This window comes from Pimephales promelas, chromosome 11, assembly GCF_988280905.1.
Source record: "Pimephales promelas chromosome 11, fPimPro1.hap1.1, whole genome shotgun sequence".
Taxonomy (NCBI): domain Eukaryota; kingdom Metazoa; phylum Chordata; class Actinopteri; order Cypriniformes; family Leuciscidae; genus Pimephales; species Pimephales promelas.
This window is the reverse complement of record NC_142779.1, coordinates 15,905,838-15,924,726: the sequence shown is the minus strand read 5'-3', so window position 1 is coordinate 15,924,726 and position 18,889 is coordinate 15,905,838. Positions and strand designations below refer to the sequence as shown.

At 37.4% G+C, this 18,889-nt stretch overlaps 1 protein-coding gene across 4 annotated transcripts in view; it reads right to left on the bottom strand.

Moving 5' to 3' along the window:
• Positions 1–3,944, bottom strand: part of unc5b (unc-5 netrin receptor B) — a 59,845-nt gene extending 55,901 nt beyond the window's left edge. For all 4 annotated transcript variants that reach the window (XM_039672083.2, XM_039672084.2, XM_039672085.2 and 1 more), the window contains exon 1: positions 3,243–3,944. In XM_039672083.2, coding sequence (XP_039528017.2) covers positions 3,243–3,330 — 88 coding nt within the window. In that variant the 5' untranslated portion in view covers positions 3,331–3,944. The remainder of the gene's footprint in view (positions 1–3,242) is intronic.
• Between the last annotated feature and the right edge of the window lie 14,945 nt (positions 3,945–18,889).

Genomic DNA, 18,889 nt, shown 5'->3' with positions numbered 1-18,889 from the left:
GTTGTTGTTTTTGTTGTGTATAGTTAAAAATGTAATAAAATAATAATAATAAATACGGACTGATGCAGACATGCTGAAAATCATCTGACAGTTCACGATGTAATCAAGTCAGGCAATAATAAATTGCTACTAACAACTCAACAAGTGTCTGTCCCGACAAACTCAAGCCTGCATGCACAGACGACACATGTCCAAAACCACTTCAGGATTCGATTGCATCATAAACAGATCACAGACACAACCATAGACCGTTTTAAAATATTAAAGAGGTCCACTTTACACTGATGAATAATACAGTATGGAGGGTGAATTGAAAACCAGCGATCTCCTCCAATGCCTTCTCACCCCTCTCTCTGCCTCCCACAGTGGCCATAAAGCTAATGCACACCACAAGACTGGCGGTTCAGATCTCTGCTAGACATCGCACAAATCCATGCATTCTTTCCTTCGCATTTCCCTTCCTCTAAACCTAATTACAAGGCTTACTGGTTCTCTTCCTACTTAAGTTCTCTCTCCTTTCTGCCTTTTGATTTGCATTGAAAACTGAATTTTGCTATGTGTATATTACCTTACACAGCAAGCAAACTCAACCACAGATGACCTGTTCACAGAGATAACCAATTATCCCTCCCACACCCTGGACTACCAGTGGAGAATTCCGGCAGCCTTGACATGGGAGGATCCGACATGTTATGCTCTCCGAACACGATGGGCAAGCAAGAGCACACGGCCCTCCTCCATCTTGACCTTAGGCACTTCAGCTTGACCTATTCCCGCCCACTTTTTAACCAGCAGTGCTGGCCACTGGGCCTAAACTTAATCCTATTGAGTTCAGAGCAGTCTCGAGTGCGTTATCTTCTCCGACTCCCAAAACACGCGCACGCAAATCCAGACAGTGCGACTCCATTACTTACACAACAGCACACGTCTCCCGTCTCGATCCAGCTCAAGCGTGTATACAGGAATGTTCTGCCAAACAAACACCCTGGTATGCATAGACACACACACACAAACAGGGAGGAGAAAAGCTGATGGGGCAAAGGAGACAGAAATGGGTTCCTGGCAGTCTGGGTAATTAATGTGTATGTCAACACTAAGAGAGCTGTACCATACAGGAAATCTGAGCTCAGCACATCCACAATACAGACAGACAGGAGGGGGGAAAGGTAGAATACAGGAATGGACAGAATGAGAGAGAAGATAAACGTTATCCATCTTGACTCTGATGTTTTATGGATGATATGAAATATGTGCTGGCATCTCCTCAACGAGAGAAGGGCTTCTGCAAACGGTTGATGTATGCAATGAGTTTCTCGTATACTGTATAGGAGAGACCGGGACAAATTTTCACACTTTTATATGACTGTGAATATTTCTGGGTTTATCTAATCTCGATTACACAAAAAAGCAACTGAACATTTACACTGTTATTGTCTAAGACAAAAGACGCAGATCACTGAACACACATCCAGCCTCACTACAGTATTGTGTGTCAAAACACTCTATTGTAAAATTTTAACAAGAAATCATTTATAAAACCCAATTCAATTCATAAAACAGCAAAACTCTAGTTCGCTGATGTGCAAAAACATCAAACCAATAGAAATCTGTATCTATACATTTTATTACAAATGTATAATATTAAAAAACAAGTGCGACAACTTGCCGAAATAAATATCCTCAGCACAGTTTTTAGCTTTTCAGATCAAATTCAAACCTTTGTAGTTAATTGTAGACTTCTTCCCTTGTGAGACAACTAGCCCCGGTTTCATTCCTATTAAAACCCCCAGGGTGAAATAGGCATGTCTACAGGTAGTTCATTAAGGGGAAGGACACTTAAACTATACCGTACACATCCGTCTCGTCTCCACATCTTAAGTTAAGTCAAACCTGTCCTTTTTCTTTCCGATTTCTAACTCCCATTGGAAAACCAATCAGCTAAAGGCTTTGAATGTGCAATTCCATGTCAATCTGATTACATATGTGGCCAGAGAGCAGAGACAGAGAGAGATTTCTTTTACGCTTCATTGCTTCCCATCACTTCTAAGGTCAGACAGAAGGCAGGCAAGTCTTCATGCAGAAACAATAACATTCCTCCTTTGTATATGTATGTATTACATCCATATTCCATAACTTGTCAAATATGTCAGCAAATGGTTCGGTTATTTTAATTATTCATTTTCAGAATGAGTTTTTAGAGGACTGTACAACTTGCTGCACAATCATTGCTGCCAAATCCACTTTGTTTCCTCCAAATTCTTCTGTACAAAGTCTGTATGCAGTAGTGGGCATCTTAGGCCTTGCACATATATCAATGATTACAATTGAAAAAAAAATAATAATAATAAGCTACTTTTACATTTATTACCCAATACAAAATTAAGCTTTAAAAACATCTTCAGGGAAAGGACTACCAGCACTTAAACAAGAGCACATGCTAAACGTAACCATAAACTATATCAAACCCGAAAAGTTATATAAAAGAGAGGGACAGATATTTAAAATACAGAACTGACTATCTCCACTTTCCCTCAGATGTTGTTTCCTTTTTAGTACAAGGTTTATTATTTTTTCTGTCTTTCAGGAGCCAGGAAGGCATCGAGCTAAACCTTAATTACTCCATGAACACCAGGGGTTCTGCTTTTTATCCGCTACTTGGAAGCTCAGCATGGCAAGCAGAAAGAGAAGAGATCAACAGAATATTCCTCTCTGATGGGAAAGAGAGAGATGAGTGAACATGCACATCCCTTCATCTGGTTCTTAGTTACCGAACACACTGCCTCACTACTATAGTATCCAGCTATCAATGGATAGATAGACCACTGCACATGTTTTAATATTTAAATTGAACAGTGCCACATGTTATAATTAAGAGATAATGTGTGGATAGATTTAGTAATGTGAAACAACAAAAGCAAGTATTATTCAATGCATTGTTTCTAATTCCTAATGATTTAGTCTAGCTCGTGCAAGGTTGTAGCAGTTTTGAGCAATAAAAAGTGTCGCCTAATAGGCCAATGTAGCTTTATTTTAAACGACCAATGAATCACCTGATTATAAATACAAATCCTGCTTGACGACCTCACTATCACTAACTTATCTTATGTTTTGGGTGTGTAGCCTAATTATGTATGAATGCTTGCTAAGAAAACGCACTCCTGCGCTACAGTATGTGTAAAGACTGAATGTATAATGAAGTATTTAGTACAATTTCTTAAACTGAAAAAAAAAAAAGCTCGTACCTGCATGGATCACAATGGTTGCGCAGAGTACAACAAAACCGAGAAAGCGAACGGGAGGCTGGTCGCGGTGTATCCACGCTGAGAGCATCTTCACCCGGTCACGCTACTGCCAAATTCCCCCCAGGTGCTCTCGCTCCAGTCGGCTGAAGTCTCGCTGAATCCTTTGCGAAGGATATTTTAAACAGTGTGAAATGTGGAGGCGGGTTCCTCCTCAAACTTCACAAACTTACAAAAAAAATAAATAAAAAACTGCACCGTGCTCCAGAACTTTCCCTAAATAAGGACGCGATAAAACTGGAATTACAGTTTTAACAAAATGTTCAACTAGGCACACTGCAGTCCTCGTACGTAGAAAAAAAAAACAAGATAGCAGCCAACAACCTGCGTAAAGTTCATCTCATTCACAACTCCACTGAACCAGCCAACGCGTTTTATCAGGAACTCTTTGAAAACAACCGAATCTTCCGCGAACGAATCGAAAACAAAAGTACTTGACAGCTTTATTCCAGCTGGGACAAGAAGGGAAAGTTGTCCGTAAGCGTTGAATATAATGCCAAAGTTGTAGGATCTCCGCTGTTATCTGTGGAGCGCCATAGTCCTGACGCTGCCGCTCGTCTATGCCTTGAGTACTGAGTGTAAACACACGAACGCGGGTATGAAGCGCGAGCCTCCAGACTCTCATCTCCCATCAGCCAATCATAAACCTTCACAGACCAACACTGAGCGCTGGCGAACACAGCCAAGAATTGAGATGTGAATGGAAACACGAAAAGCCCGGAGACGGACTCCGGGATTCAGGAAGTCGAAAAATATTTTATATATTAACAACAATGTTGAGTAGCTGTGTAATTATGTATTATAAACGTATATTTTAATGATTAGCTTCCAATGATTTTATTATTTAGCCATATTCATTGTTTCTTAATCAAGGTGAGCTGCATTAGGCCTACTTTGTCAGTAGCCTAGTATTGATAACATAACAAAAGAAAATTGGTTAAGTTATGTACATGGCCTAGCAATGATATTCAAATTTGGCCTTTACCATGTAATTGCCTGTCTCTAATTCTGATCTTCAATGATTATAATTAGGCTAATTAAGGGTGGTTTGATAATGGAGGATGGTTAGAATGTAGGCTATTAATGATAGATTCAGTAATAGTGTTAGTAACACAATTACAATTCACAGTCATGCATGCCTCCCAGCATTTTTCAATCAGGTTCAATCAGTGCATTCATGAAAGTGTTATCAAGTAAACCTCAAGAGGGCGACAGATCTCATATGTGTTTTTGAGTCATGCTGAATACAGACTAATTGTCCAGCGTGTCCATTTGGTTTCACTGCTACAGTGCTGCCTTTCAGAACACTGCAGTCAGACCTCTCTGGTTTTGGTTGTGTAAGCAGGGGCTAAAATCTAAACAGGTTATTCAGGCCACCCACTTACCTGAGGAAGTGGAGTAATTGTAATGCAGATAGAGGAAGACCATTAATTGGAGTCTGGAAAGGGTGGCTGACCTGCAGTATTGCTAAAGCAGACATGGGAAAGTGCTCTGTAAACAGTTATTTTATGTTTATAATTTATATTTAATGAGAATTTAGACCTCAAAAAAAAATTCTGACAAGGGTTTCATGGGTGCACTTGTAGCACTATTTTTTACTTTGTCTCACCATATCAGGTTAAATATGCTTTATTTACACCTGCTTAAGTGGCTAAAAAATAAATATCCAACCTGTGAAGACATGTTAAAAATGGTTGTTAGAAAAATAAAATCTCATTAAAAGTGTCAGACGATGTTCTTGTTAAAATGACATGTCTGAATGGGAGAGAAGCCTTTACAAATCTGACTTTGAAATCTTATAATTCCAGCAGAGCACTGATGATTCCCCTTAACTTTCCCTCTTTAGTTTCATGGAACATGGATGCATTACACCTGGTCATAAAATACACTAAAAGAGTGAATGATTGACATTACTGTTTAAGAAGCATTTAATAATAACAGATTTGTGAGCATGGTCATACAGAATTACTTTGCTGCTTCTTTAATTCAGTCCACAAGATGTTATAGCTGAGAAAACTGTCATAACGATTTGATACTCTGCAAGTGTCATCGGCTCAGATAAGTTCAGAGCTTACTAATGGAACACGGTTTGCTTTCATTACCTCGCATGCATATCTCAAACGCATCTTCAGTTACTGGGCAGATGGTAATTGTGATAAGATTTGCAGTGCTTCAGACTGAATAACGTTGAGATTAATTGGAAATGTAACTCATGATGAGCCGTGTAACAGTGAGGTGAGAGAAGATAAGGATTGTGAGGGACATAAAGAGAGATGGAGAGTGACGGAACGGTGGGGGTAAAGAGGGTGAATAATGGAAAATGATGCTGTTTATTGAAGAGAGACAATGAGAACATCACGCACATGCTATTATTGTCATTATAAGAAATATGGTCAAATCAATGTCTAGCTCTGCTAACATTAAATAGCTTTTGTCTTTCAAATTTTGAAAAGCACTACTTTGTCCCTTAAATTCAAGGAAACCCCTAAAAATAGTCTGTAAGTAATGGAGTGGGATAACAGAAAATTATTTTCAGGAATTATCGAGCTGACCCAAACCGCAGACTAATTATCCCTGCTGTGCCAGAAAGGAAGTCATGCCATAGATTTCAAGTAAGATATGTTTTCTCCTTCTGATCATACCAAGCCTCCATGTTCTCATGTAACACTATGTGTTACATTACAACTATGTGCTGTATGTACGAATGTATATGTTATATACATAAAGAAATGTAATATTCAAACCATTAAATACTGATACTTCAACACACACACATACATACATCCAAAATAAAAGTTTGTGTTTACATAATATATGTGGGTGCACTGTAATTATTTTGTATATATATAAAAATACATACACATGCAAGTATATTTAAGAAAAAAAAATATTATTTATATATAAAATATTTATATTTTTTTATAATATAAATTATATATAAATCTATATACATTGTATACAAGAAAATATTTCTTAAATATATACAAGCATGTGTGTGTATTTATATAAAATAATTATACACAGTGCACCCACATATATTATGTAAACACAAACTTTTATTTTGGATGCGATTAATCGCAATTAATCATTTGACAGCCCTAATATATATATATATATATATATATATATATATATATATATATATATATATATATTTTTTTTTTTTTTTTTTTTTTTTTTGCGAAAATGTTACTTTGTGGGCAACATCGTGAAAAACCTGAAATCATTTACATTCTGGGAACCTTCCCACATAAAGGGAATTATGCTTTAATTAAAAAAAATAAAACTGAAAAAATGGGTCATATTTAAGTGTAGGTGTAGGTTTAGGATATATAAAATAACTAGAAAAATAATTAACTCAATATTACACATTTTGTTCCCACAGGATAGTATAGCCTGACCAGACCTGCATTCTGGGAACCTCCCAATGGTCCCCATGAGGAAAATGACTAAATAATGTTTTAATTAAAATCTAAAAACGCAAAAAGGTTTCTGTGTGGGTTAGGAGTAAGGTTATAACATAAAAAATAATAAGCTCAATATGACAACAATGGAAAGTCCCTGCAATAATGGGTGCGTGGTTATCAGTATGACTTGTGAGTGATTCCGTGCTGAGTTCACCTGTCCCGCCTTGTACTAATCCCCAGGTACACCTGGGCCTGTGGGCCGCAGGGCCTTTTAGCAGATTGCATGGGCAAGTCTATTACTCTGATTGTTGCCCTAGAAACTCAGCTCTCCTGCGGGGTATGGGGAAAACCTAATGAAATTAAAGGTGCCACAACAATTGGGAAAAATGAGAATTTTCTGTTCAAATGCTCCTTTGAACCCATCCATCAGCTGCATGCTGAAATGTAGGAGTTGGCCTCAAGCTAGCAAAGTTAAAGAGCATCGCAGAGAGGTCAGACAGAGTTTTACAAGAGTTTTTGCCTTCTGACTTTTCAATTTTAGAAGCCCTAGCTTGGAATATGTGGGACCATCATCATTAATGAAAGAAACAGATCCAAGTTAAAAGGAATTAGTTTTAGTGATAAAGGGCCCAAGAAATGTCCAATTAATTTCTTCAACTAGCATACACGTGTTCTAAAATATATATAAAAAAAAAAATAAAAATAAACCACAAACCTTAAAAAGAGTATACCATAATTTTATAAAGAGACAAGACAAATTCATAAATTCTCACAAATGGCTCCGGCATATATCATATTCATGTCGACGGGTGGCACAGGTAAACAGAATTTAATCTGAAATGTGTGTTTTTGTCTGTAATTACATGCTGACAGAGACAAGCACAATACCTTTCAGAGCTGTCAGACCTACTGTTTTCCACACAAAATGCAGGTTTGTCACTAAATAGTAGGTTCTTTTTTATGTGAGAGGATTCATCTTAAATTGTTTTCCAAAGTAAACAGATCTATTCATACAGGAATGAGTCAGAGCCCCGTGAAATAGCAGGGTCCTGGTTGATGCGTACACATTGTGGCATTTAGAGCACATAAAAGCAGCGCAGATCTGAGTGTTCCAGTCCTCACATCTCACTGTCACCTGGGTAAATACCTGAACACGAAACGTGAGATTTGAGAAGATGGAACAGTCTGCTGAGAAGTTAAATGTGAAAAGGACTCACTTACAATGTTTCCTCCAAATAAGCAAATATTGTTATATTCAATTTTACAAGTAGTATAGCTATCTGTTGTGGCTCCATTTGCCATTGAAAGATATACATTTAATAGAATTGATTCCTCGAGAATCCACACAATTGATCGCCATGAAACATATTTGTTCCATTAAATATTCTTTAATTGAAGTATCCACGCAATACTCCATATGCATTATACATGCAACAAAACTGATTTAGACTAAGTGGCAATACAAGATTATGCTCTATTGAGGTTGTGTTTCTTTTCTTTTCCCAGCGTATTGAGTTCAAATCTGTGCATCCTCACCTCTCTTTTTCTGCTTATTTATTTAGTTTGTCCTCCTTACACATTTAGCTCACGCATAAATGCACAGAGAATGAGCAGAGCAAATGAGTCTCATTGGGGAGATGAGAGTTGATTTATCCGAATTAAGAATAAATTTGCACTATTTTGGTGTGTACATGCATGTCTGTGTGTGTTACGTTGATTGAGACTAAAAGGTTAATTAAATAGCCTTAGTCTGCATAAAACCCTGTGGGAACACTGACTATGAACACTTAAAGTTCAAATGTCAACATGGGTCACATATATCAGTCATTAATTTGGTGTAAATGCATGGCTACTTGAGACAATGGTAAGATGCTCTGTTTCCCTATATTTTAGAACTTGTGTGCAAAATTTTTTGGGTTATATGTAACGTGTATATATTGTTGTATATTATATTTTGTTTGGTATTGCCTTTTGTGTGTAGCCTCTTACATAGCCCAACCCTTTTCAGTACTCCGTTCGTTGTGTTCTGGTTTGTGTTTTCACAGCATGAATGTAAGATCTTACGGATTTATGAATGAAGTGCTCATTTTTAAATCTAATTTTAATATCACAGAATGTGTGTTCATTGGTGTGATAAACATTTAAATGTGACTTAACCAATCAGAATTTAGAGTGTTAACTATCCACTTAATCAAACATTAGCTTTACAAACGTAACTAATTATGAATGTGCACTTCACCACTGCAACAGTCAACAAGCAGCCATCTGGTAGCAACCATGAGAAAGAAAAAAAAAACTGTGCTAAAGTGTTATACTGTCTATCTCTCTGTGTATGTGTGTGTGTGTGCCGTGCACACACTAGAATTAATGAGCATGAGCCGAGGAAATGCCACCTACTGGCGTTTTACACAAACAACCTAGTTTGGTGACGAATCGGGGAAACGCCCAAGGGCAGACACATGTCTTTTGCTGTTCTCTCTTATTCCCTCCATCATCCTTCACTCCATCTCTCCTGGACCACCTCACTAATGATCGCTCAGAGTCTGGGACCCAGCTATGCATCATTTACTAGGAGCTCTGGAGACAGAACGGGAAAGAGGGAGAGGGGAAGAGATAGGAAGAATTAAAGAAAGGGCGAGAGACTAAAGAAAGAGGAAGACCTAAAGGGATTGGAGATAATGTAATTTTGGAAAAAGGGAGCATGACATGTGAATAGAGGGAAAGAAAAACAAGATGAAGGAATTGAATTGAAGTCACAGAGATAGAGAGAAGGATTGAGGGGTGACGGTGGAATTGAGAGTGATGGAAAGACAGTGTGCTGGTGTTAATTTCATTGGCAGAGAGATCAGAAACAGCTGATAAAATCTGTAATGTCTTTGACCTCCCAAAGTCATGGTTCTGCTACTAAAGAAACAATAAAACCAACGGGGATAAACTTTGCTTCAAATTCAAAAACCATTCAAAGACCAAAAACAAAGACTAAAGCTGATCAAGGAGGGTGCATTGAAATGCTTGTTCAATGGCATAAAGTTTAACACAATATTGCCAGTTGTTTCATTTATTTTTGCTCCAACTACAGTACAACAATAGTTGAAAATGACGCCTAGTGGTATTTAATTGCCGAATAAATCAGTCTTTTTGAACAAATCGATTGAGTAGATTAATCAATGACTCACTCATAAATACAATTACCTGTTTCAATGAATCATGTTCGAGTTGATTGAGTATAAATCAGTGATTTACTAATAGTGGCCTAAACCTAAACCTGGAAACGAGTTTGCAATTAGCACTTCCAGTTAGGCTACATCATCGTGAAGTCAATAGTTTTTTTTTTTTTTTTTAATGGGATTTTGGTTAAAAGCATGAAATAAAGTCTGTGGTTAACAAACTCAAGCTATTTCCATGTCTTATTCTACAATATAAAACACACAAGTAATAAGAGTGCCGAAGTTACGACGTCACTCTGTAGGCCAAAACGCGAAAGTGAGTTAGCATTTTAGCACCGGTTCCCTCGCTCTAAAGCCTATGGGATTTTTGAATAGTTTTTTGCTAAATCGCTTGAAATAAGGTCTGTGGTGAACAAAGCCTCTAAATATTTTCACATTTTGATCTATGTTAGAACTGCTATCACAGTTATAACCTGCTTGTGTTTTTTTTTAAACTTTATTGTGTCTGATTGTGTTTTTAAAAATCTTTAAACAGGCTTCAAAATGTTGGATTAACTTGTAAAGATTATCTTGATAGACAAAACGTGTAAGGGTCACTACTCTTTGTTAAACACAGATCTTATTTTTTGCGATTTTCAAAAAATCTATGGGAAAAATGCATTGCTTTTCGACCGAGGGAACCCATGCGCCGCTAGCTTCCGAGTTGTCCTGCAAAGTGATGTCACCCCCTGATCCTTAACCCCACCCCTAATCCTACCCATCTCCACTCCCTGATCCCTAACCCCACCCCTAAACCTATCCATCTCCACCCCCTGATCCCTAACCCCACCCCTAAACCTATCCATCTCCACCCCCTAATCCCTAACCCACCCCTAAACCTATCCATCTCCACTCCCTGATCCCTAACCCAACCCCTAATCCTACCCATCTCCACCCCCTGATCCCTAACCCCACCCCTAATCCTACCCATCTCCACCCCCTGATCCCTAACCCACCCCTAAACCTACCCATCTCCACCCCCTGATCCCTAAGCCCACCCGCATTCCTACCCATCTCCGCCCCCAGATCCCTAACCCAACCCCTAATCCAACCCATCTCCACCCCTTAGATCTGGATCCAACTCCGGCCCCTGGATCTCATGTACTGCAATGAGGTGCTACTGGAGAGCTTAGTGGTTGTTAACAAGTAGTTAAATGGTTCTATGTTGTTGGGGACATTAAACATCATCACATCGAACAGTTAAATGAGTTTACCTGTTTGATATTATGAAGTTTAATCTCCCTGACAAAGTATGTCCAATTTAGAAATGGCCTAACAACACTAGACCGCTTTAATAGCCTCATTGTGTTTATAATCACGCTCTCGCAAACTATTCTAATTCACACTCAGGGAATTCTTCATGAAAACGGAAGGAGAATGTTTACTTCCAATTTGGCCAACAAAAAAAACATCATCCCTGCACTATACTCAATATAGACAGTTGCCTGTTTCATTCCTGAATCAATTCCATGTTTTTGAATTCATAGACCAACATAGACCAAAACAGGCAAACGCAGAACTATGATACAAAAAGTGAAATTATCTGCTGTTCTTAAAAACAATCAAAGTGGAGGAAAGAAACTAAATGTTAAATAATGCTGAACTGTAATCGCACCTCACCTTCTATATGTTGTGGAATTAGAAAGGAAACTCACATTTCTGTGTTTGGCAGTGTAAATAATATCTTGACTCAAAGGTTTACACCAAGATTAAACCCACAGCTAAACACATCCACCCAATAAAGCGGTTAAAGGGTTGTCGATCTCATAAATGTCTTGGTTTTATGAGCAGTAGGATGTGTATTGACTGTTTTGCAGTATCACGGTAAAATGAAAGTATATGTAACGATTGTCAAGGATAGAAGAAAGCATCTGCCTGCCACGTGAGCAGAGCTTCCCAATGCTGTCGGAGAGGAGAGAGAAGGAGCGCTGTGCACAGAGTACAAATGGAGAAGGTGAGTAAGTGCTGGAGGCTATATGAAAGAAAAGGCCCATTCTATTAATCATGGTTTTGATGGAGGGTGCCATGGAGTGACAATAAGTTCTGGTTTTCCTGCAGCGCCAGCAAGCCACGGGTCTCAGCTGCTGCTGGCCTTCACTGCAGCTAAACAGAGACCCCCATGGGCCCACTGCTCAACCCCACTCTATAAAAGAGACAAGTGGAGACTAGCTTTAGGTAGCAAGGGATAAAGTAGAACAGAGTTATGGAACAGCGGCTCTTTGGAAAAGCTATAAAAAGGGAGCAAAATAGACACAAAGTGCACCTTTTATGTGAAGTCAGACAGAGAGATGATGGGAAAATGCTTGTAAATTATCTATCACAATGGATTTGAGAAATCTAATAACCACCTAAAGCCACCTTCTGTCACCTTTGGTTGTGAGCAGACTGTCTGATAAATGAGTCTTATGACCTCAAGAATAATAATGTGTGAATGTTCTATTCTAGACTACAGCTGTGTGCTGTGTTGGTCACCTTATTAGAGGCCCATATAAAGGTCCAGGTGTGTGTATACGCTCTGTTTGCTTTCAAGCTCCTGAATCACACCAATCTCACCACCTTGGGGGAGGAAGGATGGGAAAAATGAGAACATAAAAAGAAAGATTTCTTTAATACTGTGTTTCTTTATGTGGTCATTTGTGAAGTGTGAGATGTTACATTACTGTTGTGCTCAAGCAATAAGGCATGAACTATCTAATAAGGAATTTTCAATATGTTTGCAATATGTTTCGCCTGTTTCATGTAACATTGTGTTTCTTTTAATATCTGATGTCTATGTTTATGCTGCTTTTGGATGTTGTAAAAGTAACCATTTCAACTAAATATTTTTTTTTCTCACACAAATACATATCAGTTACAATAGATTTGAATTTATTCCAACTTCATCTGGACCATGAGAAGAATCTTTCTATGCAAATTGCCATGCAAAGAAACAAATAAATAAATACATTTCAATGAATGATCATTTAAATAAATAAGCATATTTCTATATTTTCCTCCACATAATTTTACCATGAGACATAGGCTATTATAATTTAACAGTATCTCATGCATCATTAATTCTTTAGAAACTTTTTACCATTTACTTTCCTGTATTTCACTTTAAATTGTGGTCATATTTAAAAAGCATACTCATAATTATATATACAGTATATGCTGTACATATACTATATATATATATATATATATATATATATATATATATATATATAAACTCACCAAAGCTGTATTTCTTTCAATACAACATTACAATAATATTGTTATATTTTAATATTTTGACATTACTCCTTAAGTGTCTCCAGATCTTTTTCTAAATCATTCCAGTTACTGCTCAAGAATTCTTATTATTAATGTTGAAAACAGTTGATACATTTTTTTTGGAAACTGCAAAAAATATTACTTTTTTATGAACAGAAGATTCAAAAGAACAGCATTTATTTGAAATGTATATATTGTTTTGTAAAAGAAAAATGGTAAACTATGATCAATTCAGTGCATCTGAATAAAAAATATTAATTAATTAATTTATTTATTTATTTTTAAATCATAATGACCCAAAATGTTTGAACAGTAGCGTAAAAAATTGTGTTAAAAGTGTCTGATTCTTGGAGGGCTATTTAAAGCAAATTTAACAAATTATTTAGTTTCCTTGTGCTGCCTTTAATGGCACACATCAGACTAGTCATTTATGCAGGGCTTTAAAATGGATTTTTTGTTCATTGGACAGTTCTCAGTCTCACTGACTATATCCTCCCCAAGAGCACATCAGCAGCAGCATGTGAGCCCAAGGTGTATAGGTTCGATTCCACCTCCTGTTGATCCTGTGATCAAATCCGCCAACCACCCAATGATATACTTCTATCTCAAACCGCATGAATCATCCACCACTCTAATCCGTCTTACGCTCTTACACTGTTTGAACAAACACTGATAACAGAAGCAGAACTGCATTGAGTTATGTATTGAACTATGAGAAAAATGTAATAATGTTTAGCACAGGTCAATTTAAAAGACTCAATCAATATTTTCCCGTGTATGCTCTTACTCAGTTAATTAACTGGTATTTGATGCCAGTGAATATAGGCAAGACGAGGAGGCGATGAACAAGAGCGACACTTCCACATTAGTACCATGAAAAGGGGAAATAAAAGATTCTCAATAGGCAAAGATGTGGGGTGGGGGTTTGTTGAGGGGCTACACGTGACAGAATAAAAGGTTTTTAGCCTGCGGTGTTTTAGCTTTTCTTGGTGAAGTGTGAGGAGAGCACATTTCTCTGAGTCTAAACGGGACCAGGCCAGCTCAAAGAGGTGCTAATTTAAACGCAGAGAGGCACCTGGACACCTGATTCCAGCTATCAACGGTCCTCACACAATGAGCACACAAGCCTAGCTAAATATAACTCTGACACACGCTTGTTCTGGCTCTCTCTCTCTCACACACACACACACACATCATACCCTTACCGCTAGCATATGTGTGTCTACCATCTCAGGCATCTGTCACACCAGGAAGGTGAAAAAATTGATTTATTAAGATTTTAAACATTTAAGATGAAATTTTTAAAATTTGGTGGGGAAACGACTGTGCCCAAATTATTGTTTCCCTATACTGACTGACTAACTTTTTTCTATATAGAACCTCAAAAGGTTCTAAAGCGCTACATATTTGGAACCCCTAAAATGCAATACATGTGAATGATCACAAAAGATGTGGTGGTTAAAAAATGTAATTAATCAATATCAGACGAAGAGTGCCATTTCAGTTTTTATCCTCCAAAAATCAGCATGATTAAAATGTGATATTAAGTTACTACAACAGTTTAATAAACAATAATTTAATAACAACTACAAAATGTTGCAGAATAATGTAATATATGAATGAATAATAGCCTTTAAAGAACCTTTGTGCCAAAAGTGTTCTTTCTTGTCATTATTGAACTTTTTTTTAAGCATAAAATGTCCTTTGGAGTTGAGTAAAGATCCTATGAAGAGTTCAGATGCAAAAGCCTCTAAATGCCATTTGAAATTTTCTTCTTTAATGATGATTTTTATCGAACTTGTATATTTAAGTTCAGTAATTTCACTTAAATGGCAATGATAATTACCTATTAATTGTTATTTAAGTGAAATTACTGAACTTAAATATACAGGTTTCATAAAAATCATCATTAAAGAAGAAAATTTAAAATGGCATTTAGAGGCTTTTGCATCTGAACTCTTCATATATAGAACCCTTTTTTTTCTAAGAGTGATGGTTGTCTATAGCAGGAAACAGTGCATTGCAATTAGTTTAGTAAAAAAAAAACAACAACAAAAAAAACTAAATCCAAGATGGCAGAAATGGCAATAAGCAAATCACGCAGTACTGAAAATGAATGACAAAAACGTTTTAATGTTAATTTAAATGTACTATACCCAATGATGTTTGGAATGAGGTTTGTGAGACTTTTTTTCATGATTTTTTTACGGACAAGAAAGTTCAAAAGAACAGCAATTTAATTTTAGTCACTGACTAAAATTAATAATGTAAAAAAAAATCTTACTGTAACTGACCCCAAACTTTTCAATTTATGTGTACTATTTAGAGTATTCTCTTAGAAGGCTGCTGCTTAGTTACAATTCACTTACTTTTGGAAAACTTATCACGCAAAAATATGCATTTTCCTTACCAGAAATTGTGGTGTACTTTGGAATAAAATCGAATAAAATCGTCTTCAAAGCTCAACCATGAAGCATAATTCAATCGTACAGACAGATTCAGATGAAGAAAAAAAATCAACAATTTAGAAGAAACTCACTGTGTGCTTTTAACTCAGGAACGGGCTCTACACTGTGTGAACCCTTAGCAGAGAAATCAGAGTCCGAGTTCAGTCATGCCCCTGCAGTGGGCTCTTTTCAGACAGCAGGGGTCCAGGGAACACAGAAGACAAAGAACTGCTCTCAAACCCAGCACAGAAGGGGAGAACGGCTGCTGCTCCCGGGACAGGAGAAACGCTTTTCTTTATTCTCCTTTCCTTCTTATGTGTGTGTTTTATCTCTTCTCCAGGGCAGCCGTTGCACTAGGGAGCTCTTTAAGCCGAGGATGTGCATCGTACACAGATGTAACAGAACATGAGCTCTATAAATCTGCAGCGAGTCAGTGGTGCTACATTCACTTTTTAGATGCATTTTGAACAGCTGTAAAAGCTGAATTACAACATCTCTCATGTACTTCACAGAGATTTTGCATGATTGTGGTTAGACTGCAAATCCCAAATGGCTACCAACAAAATATAATATAACGGATTTTGATTAACAAACTTTCCTTGGCGTGGTCATTATTGTAATGATCCGTGTAAGATGCCTGTATGGTACTCGATCTGCAAGAAGGCAATAACAAAGTCAGCACAAATCAAAAGAGTTATTCCAAAATACACTCCAGCAGCTGAAGATATATCTGTTGATTTTAGCACTGACGGCATGCTGTGCCCTACTGTATCTGCTTCCGCTTCACTGTGTTGTATTACCACACTTTTCCTTGTTTTATTAATAGAAGAACATCTGGATGGTGGGGTATCTTTCGGTTCTTTCACTTCATGATTCAGGAAGAAGCCTATCCACAAGTCAATAATGAGCAAAAAATCCATGCAACACCATGTACTGATGGCTAAAAAAAGGGTTTGTGTTCTAGTATTTGAATTGTTTCAGTGCTCTTCAAATGTCTGCCTGCTCCCCATGTCTGGCGTTTTTTCTCTTTGTCGCCATCTCTGTTTGAAATCGCAATTGCGGAATTATCAATGTTACGTGAGTTGTACATCAACACCCTCGACACGCACAGTGCGGCTGAACACAATGTTTGACTTTGAGGAGACTGTGAGGCTGTCATCCCAAGACGTCATATAACTGACGTCTTGGGACGTCTTTTGATCATACGTCAACATCCGCCTTTTTAGGGTACCCTTAAACGTCGGATGACGTTATCGGATCCTAACCCTACCCCAGACCTAAACCTACCCCTAAACCTACCCCTTCACCTAACCGACGTTAAAGGTAAAGAGTCAGTTGTATGACGGCCCGGGATCGTCATGTAACCGACGTTTAAGGGTACCCTAAATAGGCGGATGTTGACGTATGGTCAAAAGACGTCAGTTATATTACTTCTTGGGATGAGACTGTGTTAGTCAGTCACCACGCCGATGTGGATACTGGGATTCAGAATCACAGATTATCCTTTTTGTTTTTGGAAGTAGGCTATGACCAACATAATAATTTTCAACAGAAAATGTCATCTGAACTAGTAAGAAACATCCACCTTTGTTCTGGTTCTGATATTGCAGTAAATCGCGCTGATTAAATCTAACAATCACTTATAAGTTATCATGCACGCAAAACCATGCAAATTATACTTCTAAAATTGTTAATGTTAAAAACGTAAGCATTGCATGACTACATGTGATGTCCTTCCGATATGCATCCTTGTTTTCACATGGGTCCGGTTGCAGTCTCTTTTTCCAAACTCTCAATCCAAAGTCTTTGCATTTTAAAATGGGTGAATCGTGATTGTTGTTTGAACCTTTCTGGATCCGCCATCAAATTAATACGTTTCATTATTTCAAGTGCTGTGAGAAAAGGCTATAAATCTCCACCTCACACATTCTCACACGCAATATAGCCAACTAGCCGAGACTCTTCTTTATGTGTACAGATGTGACTAATGACTCAATATAGCCGACTAGTCGAGACTTATTCTTTATGTGTACAGATGTGACGTAATGACGCAAAGACATGCCAACACGGAAATCCCAACACAGTCTCATGAAGATGCGTATCTATACAACGAATGTCATTTCTCGTGGCATTTATCCACCAAAAATGTTTTTTTGCGTGCTTATGCTACGCACCAAAAAACCCTGGAGTAGGTTTAGGGGGGAGGGGGATGGGGAGTTTGTGCGTATTATACGCCAAAAAGTGCGTATCATATGCACGCGAAAAACGCGTACCATTTACACGCAAAAACTGTTTTTGGCGTATAAATGAAACGAGAATAGAAAAATTATTATTACAAGCTTACCGCTTTGAATCGAGCTAAGGCAAGCAGATAGTTTTGAACACTGGTTGGTTATGTATTTTCTCAAATATGCATTTTGAATAATTTTAACCCCAAAAAACCTACAGACTCCTTTAATATAGCTAATAAAGTAAATTATAAAATTAGAACTTCGCAAATATTCAACCCTGCTATTAGGAACTGACTAGTAAATTATAAATATAATGATGTGTAGAGTTCTATAACCAAGAAGGAAATTTGTAGAGATAACTATATTTGTACAATGAACAATAAAGTTGTTTATTCTACTACGCTGCATGTTAACCGATCCAGAGATGAGTTACTTTTCAATTTATTCCATTTGGGATCTGAGCCACACGTTTGGACAGTCGACTATGGGATTGAAGGCGGATCAGAGAAAGCATTGAGAGCGTCTACAATTTGAGAAATGCTCAACTTTATGCAAATGTCAGACGACCTGCATCGCCGTGTGGTGCAGGTTGTGACATCTGTCAAGCCTTTCAAAATATGCTGACTGGATCTAGTATGTAAATCATTTTTTGTATGTATTACCAAACAGTATTTCATTCAGAGTTCAAATGCAGTTTGGATACTTTCATTGCAACTAGACAGGCTTGGTTAACAAAACTGTATTAAATTGATAGTCTATCTTTACTTTAGGCATATAGCCTAAATCAAGCTTGCATCTTTCTAACTGTAAATATATTTTATTTATATTGGTTGTGTACTGAAAAAAAACTATACAGTAGATTGTGATCTCTGTGTTTTTGAAGCAATGATGGTCATAAATTGCCACATGCCTTAAAGAAACTGTGTAAACAACTAATGGAACATGAATTCAAATTAGATGTTGAGTCCTCATATCAGAAATCCACCACAAAGCACTGATATCAAAGTATACATGGATATTTGCATACGGCAGCAGTATACCCTA